General features: G+C 41.2%; 1 protein-coding gene across 1 annotated transcript in view; it reads right to left on the reverse strand.

Annotated features, from left to right (window-relative positions):
• Positions 1-219: 219 nt before the first annotated feature.
• The window catches only part of KITLG (KIT ligand), an 83289-nt gene continuing 56912 nt past the window's right edge, over positions 220-26596 (reverse strand). The window contains exons 4-10 of the mRNA XM_050935852.1: positions 23387-23557; positions 20803-20965; positions 18688-18771; positions 11775-11884; positions 6041-6117; positions 4183-4263; positions 220-2943 (exon numbers count right to left, since the gene is read on the reverse strand). Coding sequence (XP_050791809.1) covers positions 4224-4263; positions 6041-6117; positions 11775-11884; positions 18688-18771; positions 20803-20965; positions 23387-23557 — 645 coding nt within the window. The 3' untranslated portion in view covers positions 220-2943; positions 4183-4223. The remainder of the gene's footprint in view (positions 2944-4182; positions 4264-6040; positions 6118-11774; positions 11885-18687; positions 18772-20802; positions 20966-23386; positions 23558-26596) is intronic.

Consider the following 26596-nt stretch of genomic DNA (forward strand, 5'->3'; position numbering starts at 1 on the left):
GCTGTTTCAGTGAGATAGATGAATGTCATTCAGCCTTAAATTTAAACTTGTTCGACGATGAATGTGTGGCATTGTTATAAACCCTGTATTATAACTAAGCTTGGAGATTGTTACTGTTTAGTAGCATTGCATTTATGGGCAAATTTTATATCAATTTATAAATGCATTATTCATTGTTCTCAAGGGTGAAATATGCACTAAACAAAAAAACCCCAAACCTGTAATTTGAATGTCAAAGCCTAATTTTAGACGCATCAGGATTCATTACTGCAAATGCTTAGTGTTTTACTGTTAGTTTATTATGGGCATATTTCCTCTTTGTCAGAACATGTATTCAAGCAATCTCAACACAACCAGTAAGGTGTAAGTAGAGCCCTGCATGGGGTTATTTTTTTTTAATCCTGCTTCTGCAATACCCACTCTCACCTGCTCCCGCATTGTTTCTTGTATTTTTTATCCCACTCCCACCTGCAAAAACCTTAGATTCTGCAAATCCTGTCTGAGAGAGATCGATCCCCCTATCCTATTAAAACCAAACACCAGTCGGTTAATACACACACACACAAAATTTTTATCACTAAAAGAATAAACAAATCTTGCTTAAAACCATGTAAAAATACTTTTAACTCCTGTTATAATAGACATCAAATCTTTCTATCCCTTGCTTAAATATAAGCATTAAAACATTTATTTAAAATAAAAAACTTGCTTTACATTTCTGAAATTCTCTTTGACAAACTGATGAGATATTTAGTGTTTTTCCTGCAAATTACCAGTTTTGATGGGGTTTTTTTGCCCACCCAATCCTGCCAACAAAGTACATTTTACCCACTCCCACTATTATGGCAGCAGGTTCTGCAGGATCCTAGTCTCACTGCAGGGCTCTGGGTGCAAGTTCACAAACAAACATTAGGTCATGCTGAGATTCTAAAAGTGGAACTTTTAAAGTAGGCTTGAAATACTAGTTTAAGAAATACAGACATACATTATTGTGTCAGACTGAGCTGCTAGAGATGGAGAATTCTACTGCTTGGTTTTCTGTAGTGCTAAAAGTTGCTAAGGGTCTGATTTTTAGAGGTGCTGAGCTTCTCCCATTTATTTCAATTGAAGTAGTGGGTGCTCCAGCATCTTATGAAAGTCAGGATATTAAGGTTCAATTCTGACTTACACAAAAGCCTCTTGACCTGCTCTAGGGACAGATCCTCAATTGGTGTAAATTATCATAGCTCGATTGACTTTAATGGAGCTATGACAGTTTACACCAAGGATCACTGCTAGAACACTGAAAACAAGACTCTAAAGGGCAAATTTTGATCCCATTGAAATCAATAGGAGTTTGCCGTTGACTTGCCAAGTTTCCACTCAAATTGTCTATACATATCTGTAATTTCCATCATTGATCATAATACTTTTTGTACATTGTGACACTCTGATGTCTTTATAATTAATTTACCCTATATATAGTAAATTCCTTTGACATATAGTTCATAGCAGATTAAGGAAATAACTAAAGCATCCATGAGAGTTCTTCTAAAAGTATCTCTAAAATATAGTCAGCTTTATGAAGACATTAAAACAAAATATTTTAGACATATTTTAATTAACTGTTACTGGGTTAATGGTAAGCTGTTAGTCAGTTTGTCATTTGGGGTGAGACATTCCTTCTTTCTGCAGCAAACAACATTAAAATAGATAAATAAGTAGGGTCCATTTTCTGGAAAGAGCCTGTACAAATGGGATGCATAAAACACAAGTTGCAAGTTCCAGTATAGTATTTTCAGTGCCTCCTTAAAAATGCATGTCTGACAAAGTCTTAATTTATTATCAGTCTTGTTTCTGTAGTTCATGTATTTAATAATAGCAATAGACACTGAGGACAACTGGACATAAAGCTTCCATACCTTGACTAGAATTCATCTTAAAAAAAGGGTGGGGAGGGGAAAACCTTATTAGTCATTTAAAACACAATGCAAATAGCTTTTACTGTATGTCAGCAGTAATTAATAAATTCAGTCTCAGTATCTTCCACATTTCCTACATCTTATATAAGCTAAGGAATCAGTGGCATGCATCATCAATATTTAGAAAAGGTTTCATGAGTGTAATGTTATTCCAGATGTTGAATGCAATTCAAACTTTGTTTTCCCTCCCCATTCTGTGGCTGGAATTTTAATTGGAGTCTTCACACATAGAACAGTTTCTCCTAATGCTGTCAAAGCTCCATCTTGCTACTGTCACTTCCGCTTTACTTCTTTCTGATTCATTCTTTGCTTCTCCTAAATGGAGACCACCAGCCAAGCCAAGTTCTGTGGAGGTTTTTGAGGTGGACATACATCTACCTGGCACAAGATAGAGACCACATCTCATTTTACATATGACCTTTGCTAGATATGAAACCAGTTCCTTAGAAGTGAAAGGCTAGCACGCTGGTCCAGTGCACCATCTGACTTGCAAGTTTTATATAACAATACTGAAGAGTGTGTTTCTGTATCCATTTCTGCATTTTTTTTTCCAATTCAGAGAACTCCATTTGTAGGCATCAGGGTAAGCAAGAGGACACAGGATGTAAATTAAGAATACAAACTTCCTTATGACTTTCAAAGATTACATGTTTCTGGAGGCATTTGAAAGATGTCTTTTTTGTTCAGGCCACCTGTTTCCTTTGCCAGAATCAGCTCTAAGGACTATACAGTTCAATGACTCCCAATTCCACACAAGGTAGGTATTTGAATAAAATAGAGTCCTGGTCAGAGCACACTCTTCTTGATGCTGTTCAATTCACTGCTGGTTTCACAGTAACAAACACACACTTCATTCTCATATCTTTGCTGCCCAGGATCCATACTGATTCAATCAATGCAGACTCAGTCTGTCACTCCACAAGGAATATGAATATGCTTAAAGTTGCTTCATTTATGAAGCAAACATGGAACTGTTGGCTGCCTGCAGGGAAACAAAAGAAATTTGCTGGTTTCTCACACTCATTACTCAGTAGCAGAAGCCTAGCAGACAAATATAATACTTTCTTTATAGAAATAACTTATGAAATAAATAACTTGCATGTACATTCTTTCATCCCAAAGCACATTAAAAAATATGTTTGGCAAGGGGCCCAATTGCAGTTTCACCGACAATTCCTCTAGCTTCCCAATCCTGGGCACAGAATACATTTAGACTCTGTTCCTGCATACACACACGAGTAGTCCTGTTGAATTTAATGGGACTGCTCATATGTGTATTTGCAGGATTGTTGTACAATTGCAGTACAGAGAAGCCTTAACAAAAGAGCTTTTAAAAAAAAAAGTTAAGATGATTCCCAGAAAAGTGAGCTGGTCTACTAGAGTAAATTCATTGGTTATGAAAAGCATATAGTCAAAGCAAAATATGTTGGCATTTTCTTTTGTTTGAAAATAAAATCCATGTGCTTTTTTCTCCCACACAACTAGGTGGCCAAGTTAATATCAATATGATACTAATGTATCATGAATGAAGGTCCCGGATAAATATAGAGTTTGACAATGATGCAGAACAGTCCAATAGCGCAGTAATATAGTATTTCATATCTAGAATCACATCAGTATATTCTGTAAATATTCTTCCCCTGTGGAAAGTTTCCCATACTTTCTGTTATCTCCCCCACTCATCTCTTCCATTCAGGATAATATCTTCATTACAAACTATTCTGAGACAGCCTGTCTCTTCATGATAAGCACTGCAGCTGAAGAGGGCCCTGGGGAGTGAGGGTTGGGAATTCTCAATGAAGGGCCTCTGACTCTTCAATTGAGTGTCACACCAAAGGAGGAAGCAAGAGCTGTCTAGAGTGACCAGATAGCAAGTGTGAAAAATTGGGACGGGGGTGGGGAGTTATAGAAGCCTATATAAGATGAAGTCCCAAATATCGGGACTGTCCCTATAAAATTGGGACATCTGGTCACCCTAGAGCTGTCCTTCATTTTGGGATCTTTGTCTCTCACTGTGATATTGAGAGGACTGGCTGCAAGACAAAATGACTACATTCAGAACACAGGATAATTATATGTGCAATAAGACTGTCTTACATGTGGCTAAGATGACTAATACAAAGTTAGCTCTAGATGTGGCTTCACAGAATAGACACTGAATTTCAGCTGACAAAATTATGAAATTTGTGGTTGGAATCTGTCATACTGTTTAAGGACTTACCAGTACATGAAACAGTAACAGTGTTTGGAAAAAAGCAACAGCTACACTTGTAAGAGCTCTTTTTCTTTTTGCTGCAACATACTGGAAGACACAAAATAAATTTATTTCCATTGTGCTAATATTTCCTGGGAATGGTGGCAATTAAAGGCCGCATGTGCTAATTAAAATAAATACATTAACAAGCATCACCACAGTGTTAGTGTTAGAGCACTGTAACAAAAATCTGTAATAAACTAATAAGTACTGCTTAATTACAGTAGAAGCTCAAAACTTTCTTGTGATGGGATGGTAGGAGAAAATATTGTACATGTTCAAGACGACTTGATGGGGAAAATAACCAATATTAATTTCTTGGAGAGGTAGTCTCTTGCATTGAACTGTCTTATCTCCCCCACCCTCCGCCCCCCAGACAAGGTTTCATTCTACTTGTGGTGTCAAAGGGAAAATGTTCAGCTTTATTAGTCACCGTACTAAAGTGGGATGAGTTATTTATAGCGAATGATATCTACATTAATGTAAGCCTTAATATATTAACTAGTCCTCCATGAATAGGCTGATGTTTATGAATGTTTGTTTGAGTACTCTGAACATTTCAGCCTAAGGTGACCAATCACAGTTTGTGAAGCCAAAGTCATGTGGAATTGTTTCTTCTCTTTTTACAATTTTTTTTGTCCAATCAGTGAGAAGAGGGCAAAGATTTCAAGATGAACACATCTACCTGAATATTCACATGAATGTTACATTTGAAGTTGGTTCATGTGAATTTTAGCAATATTAGTCCAGTGCTTCACAGCACAGTGAATGGCAAAATCTGTTTCCAATTGCTGGTCTCCACATAGATCCAATCATCTTTTGGGATTGGCTCGATACCACCTGGCTGCTCCTCTTCCTGTATGGCAGTCTTTCAGCACAGTCTTATTTTGTAGGACTGATCATTTCCCCCCTCATTAGCAAATTCCACCTCCCTTGTGGAGTAAGCACAGATGGAAGAAATAAAGTCATCTACTGCTATTTACCAACCTCCCCTTACAACTACTGCTGTTACCAAAACTCCCTAGGGGAAGAGAGGCCACCACAATCTGCCTTTCCTTTCCCCATACTAGGAAACACTGGAACATTTGGCTCTTTCACTCCAGCAGCAGGAGGGCAGGAAGTTGTGAGGAGTCCATCGGGGCCTCCTACTGTAACAGATAGGATAGGGGAAAACTGACAGTGGCATCTCTCCTCCACAGGGAAAGCTAACATGCAGACAACCAACTTCTACTACAAAGAGGGAAAATTACTGATGGAAGAAGGGGAAGTTAGTCTGAAGAGATGAGCCTTTTCTGTCTCAGTATTGAAAACTAGAGGCAAAGATGAAGGATAATCGTATATGAGGAAGAGATGTGATCTCAGGTGGTATCCCTTCGACCTGCAAGGCTTTCATTTTCAATCTGCTGCAGAAGGAATATTAAATCCTGCAAAAGATCTCCTTTGAAGGGAAGCTGCTGCCACAGGAAGCAGATTTTGCCATTTACTGAGAGTTCTGTAGCTGAACTCTCTCCCTTGACATTAGAAGTATGGAACTTCTCCCTGGCTTCTGAGCGATTAACTTTGCAACAATAATGTTCTCCTAATGGAGGCTTCTTTTTGGTATACAAAAAAAAATATTTACATTTAGAGTAGGACCACACTTTAAGGAACATACTCTGGACACAAATTCTATCCAATACATTTTTATGACAAGAATCTTGGTAATATGCACATTTTTTTGTTTCCAAGTGCATCTTTCAGACAGCAAGAGAAAGCATTAAGAAATGGAAAAAATCTGATTTTTCAAAGATGAGATATATGTAAAGACTTCAGTGAAGCAAAATACCTTATCTCATTATCCTCTTGACAGTTATTACACTGTGTTGTTTCATCACTTTCTTGTCTGGGTGTGCGATGTGTTTTCTAAGAGGAAAGTGCATCAGATATAATTACTGTATAGTTACACTTTAAAAAATAAATGAATGATGATTATTCATTTAAGTATCCCTTTCTATTTTCAGTATCAATATGTTCTTGTACAAAATAAACCAAATCCCGCTTTCAGATGCACACATGCATCCCACTGAAGTCAAGCAGAGTTATGCATGCAAGTGTGAGAGCAGAATTTAACTATATGTATTTTATATGCAATGAATGTTATGTTTTTAACCAAGCACAATATCAGCTTAATATCTCCTAATTGTTAGAGTATGAGAACCAGCCCTAAAAAAACAACTTGGACTGCTTGTGTGAGCAAGATTACTCCTCTATAGCTGAGCAGGATTGGAACCTATAGAAGCTTAAGTCTGATCCACTGTTAAATGTTTTGCTGGGACAGCTATGTCATTAGGAGTGTGATAAAAATCATCTCCTAACTGATGTAGCTACGTTGGCAACAATCCCCAGTGTTAACACAGTGCTGCTGGCAAAAGAACATTTTTGCCAGCAAAGTTTACATCATTTGGGAACTATCATCATCTACACTGGTAAAATAATGTTGTGCCTCTGCTAGGGGGTTTGCAGGTATATCTTTTTGACCAACTTGAATAACCTGGCACTCAGCACGAGTTATAGCCCCTGCTCTACTCTCAGCTGTAGATGCCTTGCCAGTGTTGTCCTCCTTCGGTGCAAATATGACTGGCTCATGTCAAAGCCCCCCAGGGGAAATGCATCCTCTGATGTCAGCAGGCATATCTGCAGTATACCGTGATAGTGTATTCAATCGTAGCAGGGATCTCCACTAATTCATCAAAATTGCAATCTGGAATGTTGCAACTCTTCACAGGTAGTGTCATCAGGTCATTGTCTCCCATGAAATTAATCATCTTGGCATATCAATCACGGCTAACGGAAGCAAGGCTGATAGATCATGGAAGCCATGAGGTGGAAGATTCTTTATTTCTGTATTCCAGTGGCCCTAACCACTTGCATGAGTAGCACTACTACTGTGAGGTGAGGCCAAGTCCTCCTTGATAACCTGGATGACTGTGTTATCTTAATTACTTATTGTACGTCTTAAACATCAGCATGGTCACCCCGCTGTCACAGTAGTCTGTGCACTGACAAAGGAATCTGTTGATTCAGTCAAAGATCATTTCTACAATCAGTTGGAATCTCTAGTACGCAGCGTCTCTCCACATAATAATCTCGTGATCTTGGGAAACCTAAACGCAGTTATTGGCTCCCTGCGAATTGTGCATGGTCATTACGGTTCAGGTGCACCCAATGATAACTCTTGCCGCTTGCTCACATTCTGTGCCTCTTAGAACCTTTCCATTCTTGGGTCATGGTTCAAGTGGTGGTGCATATACCAGATGTCATGGATCTCTCGCTATGGCATCTCTCAGAAGTAGCTGGACCACATCATCCCGCATGTGACGGGTGTCTCTTCACCTCCTGTAGAGTATATTGTGGTGCGGAATATGCCATGAACACAGATCACCACCTAGTGGTTGCCCACATGGCAGTGACGCTCTGATGAGCAGGTAAGCCCTCTGCGATGAAGAAATTTGACATGGATGCATTTCTCCACGAGCCGGTTTAGCCAACAGGTTTTGTAGCAATGTCAGCAATAGTCTCTTCTCTAGCTGACCTTCCAGATGACATAGAGGTTGCTCTCTGCTCACCTCCATACTCCACCAATTTGTTAAGCCAACGATTGGCTATAAGTAGGATGATCGTATTTCCCTATGCTGAATATAGGACACCTGGTAAAATTACTCGTGTTCAATGGCAATCAATCAGAACTATGCAGTACAGATGCTCCCCGACTAACACAAGCGTTCCATTCCGGAACACCTTGCGTAACTTGAATTTTGCATAAGTTGGAAATGTATACCTGATCATTATGCCAAAAAAACCCTAACAATCCTATTTCTAACTTACAGAACTTTTTCCATAAGTGCGGATTTGCATAAGTCGGGTTTGTGTAACCCGGGTGGCATCTGTACAAACATTCAAATTAACATCAAGTTGACTCTGCCCCTGTTAAAAAGAATCCAGCCACACAGTTATTCCTTTTTCTTTACCTTCTTATCTCTAAGGCTTTAGGGTTCACATAGGAAGAGGTGACACACACATGCCGATACATCTCTTTCATACAGGGGGAGCGACCGATCAACTTGACCCTCCCTGCCTGGTGCTCCCCACCCTCCACACCTGGCTGGGCCCTCCCGGGATGGACCCACCTCTCCCAGTACCTGGGATCGTGTCTTCCTGGGGCAACACAGGGTTGAGGGCACGCAGAGTCACATGCTCCACCACCCCAGATTTCTGCTAGGATTCACACCAGAATGTGGGCAGCAGCAGTCTTTCACCACTGTGCGGGGGGAGGGATGACCTGGCCTGTGTCTTTGCAGAGCTCATCTCTTGTTTTCTTCCCTCCTCTCCCTCCCGTGTGTGGCTGGAAGCAGATTGTCTCTTACTGCCCACAGAATGTCAAAAAGCAGCTAACACCTCCAGGCTGCTGCAGGCCACTGACATAACCCAGCCGCCTCCTGTCCCCTGGCTACAGTAGGGCAGGAAGGGTTAAGCCTCAAGGTTGCATTGTGCTCCAGAGCCCAGGGAACCTGACTGCAGGGGTTTCAGTGAATCTGGCCAGAGAGGTGGATCATCAGGAGAGGGTGGACAAAGGGGACACAGCAGCCTCACGCTTCTGGGAGTAAGACCTAGGGTGGGGGTGTGTGAGGACTGTGCTAAACCCCTGCTTTGGGAGCTGCTGTGGATTGTGCAGATTTGGGGCACGAACAGGCTGGAAATAACTTTCCCAGAGCTTAGCTGACGGGCAAGAGGCTTCCCTGTGCCAGCACTGTGTGGGGCTTTGGCACATGCATGGCGTGGCTCCTCCTGGTCAGCACCCCAGACTGAAGGATCTTGGGCTTTCTCAGGGTGCCTGCCCAGCCAGAGGCAGTGGGGGAAGGAAGGAGCCTGCCAGCCATGCTGTTGATGAGCTGGAGCTCCGACCAAGGGGTGGTTCTCCACACAGCCCCTGGAGTGAGACGCACCCTGCTGCTGGGGGGATGGGGGGAGATGGAGGAGCAGCGGGGCTGGGGATTGAAGGAGCACAGCAGTGAGAGGACAGCAAGAGGGGATGCACATAAAGGGCCAATGTGTGGGCATCAGAGACGACATGTAACTGGCCACCACTTGGCACCTGCCCATAATCACCAGCCACCGCAGCTCACAGCACACAGCCAGTACTGGCCGGAAACAGGATGAGGGGTGGGGTCTGGGGCTTAAAGAATGGCTTTAAAAGCAGGACATCTGGTCACCTTAGCTATAGGTGCCCAGCACACCGACTATGGCTATCAGAGCAGACCTTCCAGACAATTCAATTGAAGGCCACAGCCCACCAGCATTGTGATAAGTGCACTCGTACTCAGCTGAAGCAAAAGTTTAATACCCTGTCACACCGCGATCGTGAGGCATATTATAAACCAAGAGGCAGATGACGTCTCCCCTGGCTAAGCCAAATTCAACTTAAAGCAGGCATTCTGCACAATCTGCAACCTCAGTGGTCAAGAGGTAGTCGATACAAATGGACAGCCAAAGCCATCCATGTAAATCGGATGACGACATCCTCTCAAGCTGGGTGGAATGTTTTCACAGCACTCTGAACCACCCTCCAGCTGCTGTGTGTTTAGAGATAGACAATCTGGCAGCCACTGTAGTTTCGGACACAGACACTTGTACTGATGCACCAATGTTGGATGAAATGAAGCATGCCATCTGTAAACTGAAAAATGGACAGGCAGCCAGTATGATGGCATTTCCCCCCCACAAAGAGATGCTAAAATGTGCCATTGACCCTGTAGCAGAATCACTTCTGGCCATCTTTTGTCTGGTGTGGAGAAGTGGAACTTTTCCAACTGCCTGGAAGGACAGTATTGTGATCTCCTTTTTGTAAGGGCAAGGGACTGCACAGTGAATGTAAGAGCTGTAGGCCAATCACCTTGTTGTCCATGGAAGGTGTTTGCACATGTTCTGCTGGAGCGTTTGGAGCTCCTGCTACAGCAGAAGCATTGCCCCCAACAGTCAGGCTTTACAAGGAACAGGTCCACATTAGACACTATTTTGGCCCTTTGCTTGTTGTCGGAGCTACACCATGAATTCAAGAAGCCCACACACATTGCGCATATTAATCTTAAGGCTGCGTTTGATTCAGCTGACCCAAGTCACACTATGGAAGGCCTTAAAGGGCGTACATGTTCCTACCACTCTGGTGGACTTGATTAGAGAGCTGCATATTGGAACCACTGCCCATGTACATCTGGGAAATCAGATGTTGGCACCTTTTAAATCAGTATCTGGTGGCAGACAGGGCTGCATCTTGACCCCTGCACTCTTTTGTCAGGCCATGGATTTCATAATGCAACATTCAATCAGGTCAGTAGGCAGTAAGCTTGGTGATCTCTCGCTCTCAGACCTTGACTATGCTGATAATGTTGGTCATCTAGTACAGAGCCCCAACAGGTTTCATGAGGCACTTGAGCAAATGGAGAAGTGTTAGCTAAGGTTGGCCTCCATGTTTCATGGTCAAAGACAAAGCTGCAAAATCTAGGACCAGCTCCACCCGTGACTCCAATCGCTTTGAATAATGAAATTGTCGAAGCAGTCTCCAGCTTTTGCTATTTGGGTTTTATACTCACCAATTCCTCTAACTCTCACACAGAGGTTCTCCATTGGATTGGTATTGCAGTGCCTGTCATGGGTCGTTTACTACAAATATGGAATCAAGATCATCTCAGCATGACCACCAAATTCAGGATCTATTCGAGCTTTATCCGCTCCATACAGTTGTACGGCTGCGAAACATGGACAGTATGCTACTCAGACTGGACAAAGCTGGAGGCTTTCCACACAAAATGCCAGCATTGTATATTGGGCATAAAGTGGAATGACTTCATTTGTAATGCAGACATTTATGGTTGCTCTGGTCTACAGACTACTGGAACCACTGTTCACAGACAGTGGTTTATGCTTTTCAGACATATCTCAAGAATGCCATAAGATGTTCCGATGAATGCTGTTCTCTGAGTGGCTTGTAAGATCCGGGATAAAATTCCACCAATGAGAGATGGAGAAAGCCCAGAGGCAGCCCCCTTATTACATGGGTTCATCAAGTCTGTTCCAATGTTGGACTCTTGGGCCATCAAACTCTTGCAGCCGCACAGGAACCGACCAAAAAGGGCTAACAATTGCTACTGCTGGCTATTCAGCTAAGCGCTGAAGAAGAGTAAACCCTTTCTAGTGTAGACAAGGCCTCAATAAGTGGAAAAGCACAGCCACATCAAGACATAAATTGGGACAACTGGGAAGTTGTGAGATTTCTAGTTCCTACATTTCAGGCCTAGAGTTATTTTGTTAGTACACCAACAGGCATGATTTTTTTTAAATTTGGGAGGAAGGGCAAGAGTGAGTTAGGAATTAAAAAACAGATTCACAGATTATATACATTTGAGTTACATAATTCAATGAGGTTCAAATGATATGCCCCTAGTTTTTAAAATCAAGATACTTGTTTGCTTAGGGATAAAATGTAACTGGTCTCTGCCTAACCAGGTAAGTTTAATATTTCTCACCTTCCAGCAGATGGCTCCCAAAGTAAAGCCAATAAGAAGAGAAAACAATGATGGCAGGGCTATGCTTATCACTTTCAGGCTGGGGCTGCTAATGAAGTCGAGTGCCTCTTCTGTAATTAAAAGCATGGTTAGTGATGACAGATTTTACGGAAAAAATTTTTCAGGTACCATTGTTAATAGCTAATTTATGCACAAAATATGACAGCTCTCAGCATCCCAGGTAACTGAGATAAATATTGTGAGATATACCTTCAAAGTGGTGTTTGTGTTGTGTTTTTTTTATTTGTTGTTGTCAGTGATATTCATGCCAAAAACTTAACAGGAATTTTTCTGTTGCTATAGCACAAGTCCTATCCTTCATGCACATAAGAAATTTCCACTGATCTCAGCAGGAGTTATGTGTAGGCAGCGGCCAGAATTTGGACCCTTGGTTAATTAGATAAGGCAGGATATGAAAATCCTATGGGAGAAGCCTAGGATTGAACCTTCTAAACTGCAAATTGAGATACAGGACACTTGATTTAAACAGCTTTAATCTAGTTTTACTTAGTACCACGAGCTTCAGCTCAAATGGTGCATTATCAGGGTATATGAAAACCTTACGTTGAGTATTGGAAAAGAAATGCTGTGGTTAGATAGCTAATATGCTGTTTATAAAATATAGGTCCTTTCTTTAATCGTGTGCTGATCAAGACTGAACTCTGCTAGAATCCTGCAGGTGTGTAAACACTAAAGGGAAATTTTAGTCAAGCAGAACAGATACCTGATTATTACATTACTGAAAGAGTAGATATTCTATGGAGAAAGTAAGTAAGTTGTGGAATAGAGGGGAACACTGAACACAGAATCAACTGGTTAATCTGCTGTCTTTGGCTATTTTCCCTATTCACATCTTTTATCATAATTCATATTGCTGAATACACACTGAATACAAGATTTTATTTTTAGAAGTTTACTCAGGCAGAATGCAGAATTTTACTCAGGAAGAATGGAGAATTGCTTCTGCCCAGGTAAATAAATCCTTATGTTGTTCGTTAGCCATATTTCCTTCTTGGACACTTTACGGTTATACAACTAGAGTATGTAACTACCCAAAGCTATGGGCGTTCCCATTTTTGAAAACCTGTGTATACTCCAGGAAAAACGAATAATAATAAAGGAAGGTGTGTATGTTGTTGCAGATCTCAGAGAGCAGAAAAGTTATTAAATAACATGTTACCTAAGGTAGCATATATAACCTACCACAAATTCTCCACCTACTCTACGATGCCAGTCTCAGCGTGCAATGGCAAGTGTGTCGACTTTTACATAAAACACTTAGCACGTTATTCAAAGTATTCAGCTAGATACACAGCTATCTAGTTAATTGCTACATTTTCACATGTGTTAATGTACATATTTCAATGAGTCTTTGGACCATAAATTAGCTTGATTTAAAATTAGACACTACTGATTGGAAAGTCTCATTTCTGATAAGGCCTCAGCATTCAGTTTTGCCTTTATTTAGCATTTACACAAACTTGAAAGGAATACTCAGTTAGGTTTGTACCTTGGAAGGCGGGGTATATGGGACAGTCTTCTAAGTACATGTCAGGAAATGAAAAATTGTAACTCTTTTGTAAATTTGTTTAAGATAATTTTGAGTTTATAGTGGTGGATTTGAGAGACCTGGAGAAACTAAATCTAGTCATGGCAGGTTTTATTATGTCCTATTTTTTTTCTGGCAATGTCTGCAGACGGATAGGTACTTCCAAAAACAAAACACAAAACCCTACTACATGATCCCTGCCCCTCCTGGAGAGAATATATGGGGATTGGTAAAATATATGCAATTATGTTCAGATGTTTATATTCTAAATAGATTATATTTACACTGTTCCCATAGGACTTCTCAAGCTTGTCAGTCAGTAAGTTTTCTGTTGGAATCACAGCACAGATAGGTCTTTAAGAGGGAATCTATGCCAAAAAAGTTAGTGGCCTTACAGATGTATTCAGGAAGAGCATTCAGTTGATAGGGGATGCCATCGAGGAAAGCAGAGGCATTTGTGTGAGAAGCTGACAAAGGCTGACAAAGCTCACTGTAGGAGAAGAGGGCAGTACAGAATGAGAGAGGGGAATTGATGACATCATAGTGAATCTTGTCCAACTTCACTTTGAAAAAATATTCTGTCTCATTTTACTTCCTTACAATAGAAATTTCAAACCCAAAATATGGTAAGAGTCACCAAAGACAACACTTCAGTTTCAGCAGGTTTTGGGCAACACCCACTCACCATTTAAAAATTCCTAATGGGCTCAGACTCCAACAGACTTTAGATATTTTGTGGCATGGGAATGCCTAATGATCTGCTTTTCTCCCTGTCTGTAGTGTTTCTAGTCCAGTTTTCTGGGCCCAAATATCGAAAGGCTTAAGTAATATCATTCATAAATCTAAATACCTGATTATACCCACAAAATGATTCTCAATTTTAACCTATGGGCAAAAAATGGTATGTCAGATAGCTAAATGCCTATTTTACATTTCTTTCTACCCTTGAACTTCATTTCCTGTTTGAAACTTGTGTTTGGAGATGCTGGTTTTAAAGAGTACTAAAGCAGATAGATTTAATCTGAGTCCAAACTACCTCCAGCTCCGGAGTCTCGGTCACAAATAGTGTATTTTCTGCCCCTTGCACTAGTCATTGGTACTTAGCTATGGTGTGAGGAATCCTCATCTTGACTGCACTGCCTGGCATCCATCCCATGGTCACTGTGCTGGTCCAGGCTCCTGTTTTGGGTGCAGGCTGCTCCTCCAGCTGTGCCCCGGCCTGCTTCTGGGCCAACCCCATAGCCCTAGGTACAGGATGCATTTGGGCCTACTCCCCCCAGCAGCTGCAGCAAAAAACTGAACCTGTTTAGGCCTCAGCTATGTGTGTGCTCTCTCTAGCCCTACCCATATGCCAGCTGATTGGCTTTGGGCTAACCTCCTGTCCCCACCTGGCCAAGGCTCAGCTTCTGTCCTGGAGTGACATTCCTCTCTTCCAAAGAGAGGTGGGCTGGCCGCTGGAAATCAGGGGTAGGATTTTGTCCCAATCCCCTACTTAATTACAGATCTAGAGAATGAAGGCTTACACAATGGGTCTGTCTACAGTTGGGAGCTAGGGGTTTGAGTCCCAGGCTGAGGAGACACGCATACCTGTGCTAGCACAGATTGCACTAGTGGCTAAACATAGAGCGTAGACATGAGTGGCAGGAGGGGCTAGCCATGTGATTCTGTGCCTAGTGTCTAGGATGGAATTGTACTCAGGGCAGCGAGTTCCTTCCGTCACTTGTGCTGCAGAAGCTACACTTCAATTTTTAGTCAGTTAGCTCTATGAGAACTAGTGAAAATATGTCTCCTCGAGCTGGGAATTACACCCCTAGCTTGAAGTGCAGACATACCCTAGATCTCCCCCAACCACACCTCCGAAAGAGACAGCAATAGAGCAGGGAGGGCCTAATATCTGAAAGTGGCAATGGTGGGTGAGGGTGAGACTCTTCTGGAAACTAGGGGCTGGTATGCAGAGCCACAAGCCGAGCAGAAATAGGCAGCCAAGAGTCAGTCTGTCTAAGGGGCTGCAGGGAGTGGGGGAAGTGGATATTACCGCAACTGAGGTAGAGGCCATACTTGAACAGCTCGATGGGACGAAGTCGGAGGGCCCGGACAATCTCCATCCGAGGATATTAAAGGAACTGGCGCGTGAAATTGCGAGCCCGTTAGCGAGAATTTTTAAGCAATCGATAAACTCGGGGCTTGTGCCGTATGACTGGAGGATTGCTAATGTAGTTCCTATTTTTAAGAAAGGGAATAAGAGTGATCCGGGTAATTATAGGCCTGTTAGCTTGACGTCTGTAGTATGTAAGGTCTTGGAAAAAATTTTAAGGGAGAAAGTAGTTAAGGACATAGAGGTCAATGGTAATTGTGACGAATTGCAACACGGATTTCCTAAAGGTAGATCGTGCCAAACCAATCTGATCTCCTTCTTTGAGAAGGTGACGGATTACTTAGATAAAGGAAATGCGGTAGATATAATTTACCTAGATTTCAGTAAGGCATTCGACACGGTTCCGCACAGGGAGCTGTTAGTTAAATTGGAAAAGATGGGAGTGAATATGAAAGTTGTAAGGTGGATAAGGAACTGGTTAAAGGGGAGACTCCAGAGGGTCGTATTGAAAGGTGAACTGTCAGGCTGGAAGGAGGTCACCAGTGGAGTCCCTCAAGGATCGGTTTTGGGACCGATCTTATTTAACCTTTTTATTACTGACCTTGGCACAAAGAGCGGGAATGTGCTAATAAAGTTTGCGGATGACACGAAGCTGGGGGGTATTGCTAACACGGAGAAGGACAGGGATACTATTCAGGAAGATCTGAACCACCTTGTAAACTGGAGTAATAGAAATAGGATGAAATACAATAGTGAAAAGTGCAAGGTCATGCATTTAGGAATTAATAATAAGAATTTTGGATATACGTTGGGGGCGCATCAGTTGGAAGCGACAGAGGAGGAGAAGGACCTTGGGGTACTGGTTGATAGCAGGATGACTGAGTCGCCAATGTGATACGGCTGTTAAAAAAGCAAATGCGATTTTGGGATGCATCAGGCGGGGTATTTCCTGCAAGGATAAGGATGTGTTAGTACCGTTATATAAGGCGTTGGTGAGACCCCATCTGGAATACCGTGTGCAGTTCTGGTGTCCCATGTTCAAGAAGGATGAATTCAAACTGGAACAGGTTCAGAGACGGGCTACAAGGATGATCCGAGGAATGGAAAAACTGCCTTATGAAAGGAGACTCAAAGAGCTTGGCTTGTTTAGCCTGGCCAAAAGAAGGCTGAGGGGGGATATGCTCGCTCTATATAAATATATCAAGGGGGTTAACGTTAGGGAGGGAGAGGAATTATTTAAGTTTAGTACTAATGTAGACACGAGGACGAATGGGTATAAACTGGATATTAGGAAGTTTAGACTTGAAATTAGATGAAGGTTTCTGACCATTAGGGGAGTGAAGTTCTGGAATAGCCTTCCGAGGGAAGTAGTAGGGGCAAAAGACTTTCCTGGCTTTAAGACAAAGCTTGATAAGTATATGGAGGGGATGTTATGATAGGATCGTTAATTTGGGCAATTGATCTTGAATTACCACCAGACAGGTCTGCTCAATGGTCTGCGGGGAGATGTTGGATGCGATGGGTACTGAGTTGCTGCAGAGAATTCCTTCTTGGGTGCTAGCTGGTGACTCTTGCCCACATGCTCAGGGTTTAGCTGATCGCCATATTTGGGGTCGGGAAGGAATTTTCCTCCAGGGCGGATTGGCAGGTGCCCTGGAGGTTTTTCGCCTTCCCCTGCAGCGTGGGGCATGGGTCGCTTGCTGGTGGTTTCTCTGCAGCTTGAGGTCTTCAAACCATTTTTGAGGATTTCAATAACTCGGTCCGGGGATAGGGGTTGTTATAAAATTGGATGGGTGGGGTTCTGTGGCCTGCCTTGTGCAGGAGGTCAGACTATATGATCAGATTGGTCCCTTCTGACCTATGAGTCTAAGTGCCTTTCACTTAGTAACTTCTCCTGTCTCATAGCCAGGGGTTGCTTTCTTGCTCATCAGCAAGGCAGGCTGCCACAGGCTTCTCTCTCCCTGTGCCTTCCTCAGCAGGAGCAGCACCATTCATTCCACCAGCTTCCCCACCGTACCACATATTTAGTCACCCCAGATATATGGGATGTATATGGAAAGACATACAGCATGGCACGGCTGTTGATGCAGAAAAGGAGTTGGGGAAATAATACTGTTACAACCTGGGATGCTGGCAAGAAAGAAGTAGTTCCTGGTATCAAGCCAGAAGTTACTAATGGAGAGTTACTTTTGTTTCCCAGTGTAAACTCTTCTTTCCATTTCCAGTCTCACTGCAGTTCCTGCAAATACCTGATGACTTCACCTTCCATTCCAATGCAGCAGCTGGCAGATTTGGTGATGTTCCCAATGCCTTCCACAGATAAATTTATTAGGGCAGGAGATGAGAAACATCTTTCTCTGCGATAGGAAGGACATTGAAATCAGGTCTGTGGATGTCCACCCAGGTACTGCTCTAACTTCTGCCACAAATATTAGAGCAACACCTCAGTCTCCATCAGGTTCTGACAGACCCCTCATTCTCCAGAGGTGGGAAACCAAACACTTGAATTAAATAACATACTAAGAGTTTGTTGGTTTTGTGTTAATCCCCTCAGCTCAGGGTTTACTAGGTCAAAAATTTATTTTGTTTAAGTTACTGTAAAGACTAAGAAGCACTTTCTCAGTCTGCAGCAATTTTAACTAAGTTAAAAAACTACAGAACATCTACTTTTAAATACGTGTAACTTCATCCCTTAAAAATGCACCCATTAACTTGGGAGTTGTACAAAGATTGAGAAGAGAGGAAAATGAGTCCATCTGAATGTGGCCTATTGGAATATGCTGTATCCCAATAATCACAAGTTCAGGATTATCAAAATTGATGTCGTAAAGCAACAGAATTAGTATGATGCCAATTCAGGAAAACTTCAGTGGTAGTTTGTAACTGTTTCATTTTCTGTCCATTAGAATTAAATGGTGGGGCAGGCATGTTGGTTGAGGTCATATGAATCGTGAGTTCTAAAGACACTAGAAAATCATTGTACAGAGATTTGCATTCTGTCATTTTTGAAAGTCACCACATAGTTGTAATTGTACGGCATCCCTGGAGTCTGACTGAATCAGGTCATTTCATTTTGATGTAATTACGGACTATACAATGTACCATCAAACATTAGAATGATCCCATTGCGTTGCACAATTAAGGCTATTTTCCTCTAAGTGCTCATAAAAACCAGTGTTAAATGGAAATATATATATATATCAGTTCATATACATATCATTTGTACTTACTGTTACTGTCACTGCTGTCATTCTTAAGGGAACTGGCAGCAACAGGAGGTAACAAAAATGAATTTGTTACACTGACTCTTGGATCTAAATAGAAAATGAGTGTCAGTATTATGCAACTTAAAATACAGTTTCCCCTACATAAGGCACTTGGCTATAGGACTACTCTGATCTGCTAACATATGATGTTGATTATGGCTATAGGGGCTGGATCTACAAAGGTACTTAGGCACCTAAACCCCAGATTTAGGTGCTTAAATCCCATTTTAGGTGTCACTGTGATTCACTAAATCCTTGCCTGGCTGCTGCCTTACCTTGTAGGCACCTAAGTTTTTGCTTCTGGGCTTGCACACTACTGCCTTGATTAAGCACCTGGATGGCTATCTCCTGCCTGATGCTCAGAGTGAACCACAAACCAGGGAAAGATAGTTGGAGTGTGCATCTCCCCTGCGGAGCCTGATCTAGTAGGTGTGCTCAGAGGCCAACTACCGGATTGGGTCCCATTCAAAATCTGTCCGGAAGAGAAGGAGGCGGTAGTGACCTTATAATATTTATACCAGTGGTTAGAGCACTCACCCGGGATGTGGGGAACCCATGTTCCATTTCACCTGCTCACATACAGGAGGGGAGAGAGATTTTGCAAAGCTGCGTCAGGGAGCTTGAGGCAATGGGTGTGGGAGCAAGGCACCAGGATGCGGTGATGGGCTGGGTAGTGGGCTGGGGGAGGCAGTAAGGGTCATGGAGTGGGTGGGGAACTCAGGGAGGCAGCAGGGGCCAGGGGCAATGGCGGTTGGATAGGTAGGGAGCCCGAGGAAGCAGTGGGGACCCTATCCACTTCTATATCTTCCATCTCTCAGGAGAGTGTTGTAATCACTGAGAATCACAGAAGACCCCTGTTCAAATCCTTTCTCCCCCTCTAACTGAGGGTGGAATTGAACCTGCACGTCTCTCACATCCCAGATGAATACTCTAATGACTAAACGTTATAATTTGGGCACCAACACCTCGGGCCACTTTGCATGGAGTGAGGCAAGTGCCTAACTCATTCTCACAAGAAAAAACTTAGGCGCCAAAGCCACCTACTCCAGAGAGGGGTTCCCAGTTATGAATAAGTGCCTAAGACCATGAAAGGGGCAGGGCTTAGGGCACACCCCGCTTGTCAGCATCTCCCATTGGCTAGTGTATGCAGGATCCTATTCTTAGGTGCCTATCTCTCCCCATTCATTATATAGAGAGCCTAGTAGCAAACTCAGGCTTTGTAGATTGCATTGATGTTCCTGTGACTTTCTAGGTGTCTAAAAAAGTTAGGTGTTGCATCACTTCAGCCTCTGTGTGGATCCAGACCTAAAGTACTTCCAGTTCTTGTTGGTGCAACTGTGCAACTGGACATGTTGCTCTAATTAAAACAACTAATTAAGAATCATTGTGGCAACAAAATTTAAGAAATTCAAAACATCTATTCATTTTAAAGACTGTAATGGGAACAAGTATATGAAACCACAGGAATCTAACCTCTCTATATCATAAATTCACTATACTCTTTAGTGGGAATGGGCCAAATTCACAGATGACTTTCTACTGGTGCTATTTACACTTAGTTCCAGACACTCAGCCTATAAACTATGCCACCTTAAATACCTTTAGACCTGCTTACAAATGCTTAACCTATAGCACCTTACACATCCCCTCTGAATTGGCCCAGTATCTCCAAAGACATTTTCACAAAGATCAAATGGTCATGGTTAAGCAAAAGTCAAGTGTAAGATAAAATGCAGTACTAAGAACATTGTAAAAGAACAACTCGGGATATTTTTGTTGATGTGAAAAACAGCTTGAGCACATACACTGAAATAATTGTAGGCTGTATTAATAAACGATGCTATTTAATGATGCCAGTTTTGCTATCAGGCTTAAATCTATAGTACTAGCAGTGGGACTTCAGCCTTGGCATTAGTAGTCACTGTCACAGATAGTAAGAAATATGAAGCTAATAGATCAAATCCTCAAACATTCTGAACTGACATAACTTTATTGACTTCAAAGGAGTTACACCAGTTTACACCAGCTGAAGATCCGGCTCAACAAAAACAATTTTTGGGAACAATTTTATGATCTTACTGTTCTCTGGTGTTTCTGTTGTTGATGGCAGAACACAGTCACTATGATCTGATTTTTCTGCAAAATCCTTGTAGGCGTCAATGGTGCTATTAAAGCGCCTAAAAAATTCTTCAGGAATGAACCTGCCTTCTTCATAAAGATGAACATTTTCTTTTCTAAAATTCTAGGAAAAATACAGAATTCCATTTTTCAAAAGTCCAGACAAATACTCATTTTGGTATATGTGGTCTAAGAGATAGACAGTGGGTGTTCTACCAAGGAATACCAACAGGTGACACAGAAATGAAGTTAACTTTTAAGATGCAGAGTTCTGCTTTACTTCAAGAGATCTCAACCTTAAAAATACCAAAAGCTCTGATCCCAGGATTTTGAATTAATTTATTTCATTTTGCAAAGTTAGCACTGTTAATCCACTCTTGAAAAATTGTCACAAAAATGTCAAGCCTAGGCTTGAAATCTCCTCACCCATTTTACCCTAATAATGAAAAAACAAACAATGAGATTATAATTTTTAATTTTAAAAAAAGTTGTTTGTTCCTGGGTGTGTGGAATTTTATAAGGTTGTGCTTGACCATTTTAACGTGAAACAGGAACACAATACATTCAGAATTATCATAACTGTTTTGGATATTGAAACAAGTAACTGTGGTCCAAGTTCCACTATTGGTATCAGCCTGCCTCTCCGGAGTGCATCTAAAAATAAGAGAGGGACTCCATAATTGTGAAGCCCGATGGATAATATGTTCTGCCAAACTAACTGAAGACTTTGAGATCCATGTTAATGCTATTTTTTTTAACCTACCCTTATCTTTAATGACAGCAGTTATTTATCCCAGCAATTCAAGTTTGGCCAGGGGATAGTTTTTGGTTCTAGTAAGTGTGGCAGGGACAAGAGCATCTTTAAATCATGCACCAAGAAAAAGCTTCCTAGTGGGTGGTTCTTCAGTTTGTTTTATTTTTCTTGTTACAAGGATAGATCTAGGTTCATTCTTCTTCCAGGAAACAAAATTATCTAGTAGTTCCCTCAAATTACAGAGATTACTTTTCTTATTTCTATTTATCTAAAAGTCTTTATTTTAAGACAAAGATTTCCAGTAAAATTCTTGTACCAGCAGACCATGGGAAATTCATAGATTGAATTTGCTGAGAGATAGATACTTTTGGGTGTGTGCTAAAGCACAAAATTAGGATTGTAATGGAAAGGTAATTAAAACCCTAACATACACTCACCATCACAGCAACTAAACAATGCACCTGACTGCAGATCAGGAGATAAGGTTCTACTCTGAGGTTTGCCATAGACTCGCTGTTTGATAATGGGCAAGTCACTTCACCTCTCTGTAAAATGGAATAATTGCACTTGCCCACATTTGTAAGCTGTTTAAGATCTACTGATCAAAGGTAATTATACAAAGAAGGTGAAATCCTGGACTTCAACAGGGCCAGGATCTCACACTTAGTACTTTTAATTAAGTAATTATATAGCTCGATAATGTTACTCAGAATGCAATTAGAGATATCAGGGCTTATACCTAAAAGTTATTAACTAACTTAACTCTTTTATTACTCTCATTCCTACTAAGGTTAGAATTAGACTCCTGGAGTGAGATTCCTGGAACACTTCGAGCAACTACTGGAATCACGAAGGTCCATTATCATGTATAATTTTTCTTGGATAAATATCCATTAATTTAATATGAAGGTTTCTGAAACTGATTGATTAATATCATCTTACTAGTTTATCACAATCTTTCTCAGATATTTTCGGATTCAAATTAGTAATTGTGCTCAGGATTCCAGTGTAAGTTAGATGCAAAATGATTCATGCTTATTTGACATAGACCATTTTGATTTACCTTGAGAATGAGAGTTAAATGTTTGCACTACACACTGACAACATATTGAATATATCTGTTTGGTCATCCTATACATTGTAATCCCTCTGACATTTTTTAAGTGGTTATACCTAAAACTAAGATTTTGTCATGGATATTTTTAGTAAAAGTCATGGATGGGTCACGAGAAATAAACAAAAATTCAAAGAAGCCTGTGGTCTGGGTAGGGAGAAGGGTCTAACACGCATCGTTGCTGGGGCTCTAAGGTCCCCACATGGCCAGCAGTAGTGGGGCAGCTGCAGGGGCCCCAGCTTGGAGCCTGGAGGGCCCCTTGATCTGCGGTGGCCTGGAGCTCCTGTTGGAGGATCCCACTGTGGAGGCGGCTGGGAGCTGTGGGTCTTGGCTGACAGCTCCAGCCCCACTGCCCCACGGCTGATGTCATATTGGTCTCCGGAAGTCACAGATTCCATGAGTTTGTGATCTGTGTGACAAAATACTAGCCTTATCTTATACCTTTTTTCCCACTTGATGTAGCCAATAGCTAACATCTCTACATTGTACTCAATATATTTTTAAAGGGGAAGTAGTAGTTGCATTGAATAGGAATGGAAAGAATATAGAACCTAAAGTAGCCTTGGTCGTAAGGATTTTTTTTTTTTTGGTTACTATATCAAGCCATGTATTCTGCTACAAAAATTCAGATATAATTATGCAGTATAAAAGGGAAAAATTCTCTTTGAAAAGATTACCTTATTTTTCTCAGAATCTAGACATGACATAATATCATTGATTATCCTCGTGAGATTATTGATGATTGAATAGTTACTTAAAACATCAGACATATCTGAAAATTTTTGCAGAAGATTATGCAGACTCTTTGAAAACTCAGGCACCATCAAATGCAACCAACAGTGATTAGGCTGTCAGGGAAGATAAAAAAGAAGAGAGGCAGATTAAACACCACACTTAACCAATTTTTGCATAAGTAACGCAGAGTGTAAAAGTAGATTAAATTGTTCCTTCCAATCTGCATCATCTTGCACTTGTCTAAATTGAAATTCAACTAATATTATGTTGCCTGCTGTTCTCTTGAGTCCTTATGGTGCACCTTGCAATCCTCCTTGATCTTGGCTGACTTAATTATGTTATCAGAAAAGGTTGTCAGCATAATGTTACCCCTTCTTCTAGTTTGGGAAAAAATGTCAAACTTCTGTGAGCTACTCAAGTATTAACCTCTTTCCACGCAGAAACTGGCCATTTATTCCTACTCTTTCATATCATACCTACTTCCATTTTTTTAATGACTTTCTCTGACGATTGTTTTCCAGACAATCTTCAAAATGCTCCTCATCTTCATTTCACTACTGTTGCTACCCTACACTTACAAGCACCTTAAATCCAGGAGAATCTTTGAGTTAAGGTTCTGTTCTGAAAAATAAGTTTCTAAACTTCGCATTGTGGGATTCCACTATTGTTTTCTTAATTTCTGAGCAACTCTGCATAGTTTACAAGAAACTGCTTCCCCCTCAAGTCATTTTTTTTTTTACTAAATGCCTGCTCTGCAAACTCACCGTGGGTATGAAAGTCAACCTGAGGTTTTTCCTTCTCATGTACTCTTACCAATAAAAAGAATCAAGAGGCCAAGTTATGACCTCAATTATAGCTGTGCAGTATTGTACTTCAAACACTTCATATCATGCCCCAAGTGATACCTGTGCAACCACAAGTCAGTGGGTTTGCACAGGTTTAGCTGATTGCTTCTGTAATTGGAACCTACTAAATCATTCTGTTGATGTGCAGGAAGTAATAAAATACATCACACTTTTACTTACCTGTGTTGGCTCTGCAGGACTAACATGAGTAAAAAGTAGAGAAAACCTAAGTCATTATGCTAAGTAGACATGCCTGAATATATACCCAGGCAGTAGATCTGTTCAACGAGAAAGGGACAGATTTATATACTGACAACTTTATATATATATATATATATATATAAATCTGTTCACAACAAACCATGACTTCGTCACACAATGCTCTATTACACGTTGTAGGAAAGATTTTTTAAAAAGTGAAGAATAACATAGACATCAGTACAGTAAGTCAAACACTGGAATTTGTCTAGAACACTAAGCTATTATCCCAGCTCTTTATAAAGTTGCCATGGCATCTTTAGTGACCACAAGTGGTCAAGCTTTTGTTTAGCTTTTCATATGAAACATATGCCTTCAGCAGCACAGTGCCTGTCTACAATACCTCTTGCAGTACTTTGCATGATATTTGGAGTTCTTCCATCCAAATACTGACATGCCCTGATTTTCTTCACCTTGTGAGATAGATCACCATACTAAGTATTATATTTGGCATTCCTTATATGTGCCAAAATTTCTTGTTGTGTTCAATCAGCATCACTTGGGGCTGAATGCTTTTCTAGCCTAGTTTACCTCCTATTCATTACCATTTACCTTACCATTAGTTCACCTTTCTACATTTTTATGGGGGAGAGACATGCATACCTTCTAAGACTAAACAAACTACTGAGCAGTCTTCATGATTAGTGAACAAGTTCACATTTATAGTTTAGCTGTACCTTACAGTCTTCACTAACTTTGTCATTTTTGTGTAAAAGAAACCATAAAGTAGTATTACAGTATTTAGCATTACAGTATTACCTCCTGGTCTGAGTACCCATGTAAGCATGTAACAAGCAGTATGTAAAATTGTTGTTGTGTTGGCCCCAGGGTATTAGACAAGGAGGGTGAGAAAATATCTTTTATTGGATCAGCTTCTGTTGGTGAGAGAAGTTTTGAGCTTACACAGAGCCCTTCCCTCAGGGAATGGGAAACGTGTAACAAACCGTGACATTTTGGGCATTGTGCAATTGATAATGCCTGGTCTTGCATCTCGGCTCCTTTTGTAGAAGAGCATTAACAGGAGGGCAGTAGAAAGAGCAAAGAATAGAAGCCTTGTTGACCTTTATTCTGTAGGAGGAACAGGCCTGATACTGTGCCCTTCCACATATACCCAGTGTACAGACAGCTCATCACCTGCACTGACTCTGCTACCACTAGAGCAGCACTACAAGCAATATCTTATAGTGTAGAATACAAAAATTCTGTGTTTCCAGCATGATTCTATTTTGCTGCCCTTTCTGCTCAATAAGTGAGATCTCTAGGAGAGTCATGAAAGGGCTCTGACTTATAGTGCTGTCAGCAGAATGATGATATTCAGCTCTAGATTTCCTCCTCATCAGAGTCAAGCTGTGCACTTTCCTTGCTTTCTCAGTAGGGAAGATCAAAGATAGGGATGAGAATAAGCTGGCTGAAGTGTATTAAAAAACACAGATGTGATAAAAGTTGACAGAGAGAAATAGCTAATGGAACTGAGGAATTTACCATTGCTCCATCTGTACTAGTTATTTCAGCCCCTGACAAAGAGATTTACATCTTTGGGTACTTTTTACCTGATTGCTCTTATACTCCAAGGAAGTAGCTGTAGAAGCTTTTTATCTTTCTGCATTTAGCTAAGAGATTGCAGCTTCTTTTCATTGGTTTAGACCATGCCTTTTACCTCCAGGTTAGACTTCTGCGATGTACTCTATTTGGATCTACTTTTAGAGCTATTCAGACACTTCAGCTAGTGCATAATGCAAGAACCCTTCTGCTTAATGGAGTTGGTCAGCTTGAACACTACATGCACTGCACTCACTTCCCATCTGCTTTATATGCAATTTACCTTGCTACTTTTAATCTATAAAGCTTGGGAGCTGCTACAATAGATACCATTTCCCACTTCATGCACCATATGAAGTGTCTGATAAAGTAAGGCACTTTCCTCAATCTCTAGATGTGCACTTTTCAGGCCTGAAAGCAGGACATTTGCTGGAGAGGCTCCAGCTGTGGGTTTCTTTGCTTGCAGAAATCTGTCAGAACCCAAATCAAAGCCCATTTATTCAGCCAACC

Source organism: Gopherus flavomarginatus, chromosome 1 (assembly GCF_025201925.1).
Source record: "Gopherus flavomarginatus isolate rGopFla2 chromosome 1, rGopFla2.mat.asm, whole genome shotgun sequence".
NCBI lineage: Eukaryota > Metazoa > Chordata > Testudines > Testudinidae > Gopherus > Gopherus flavomarginatus.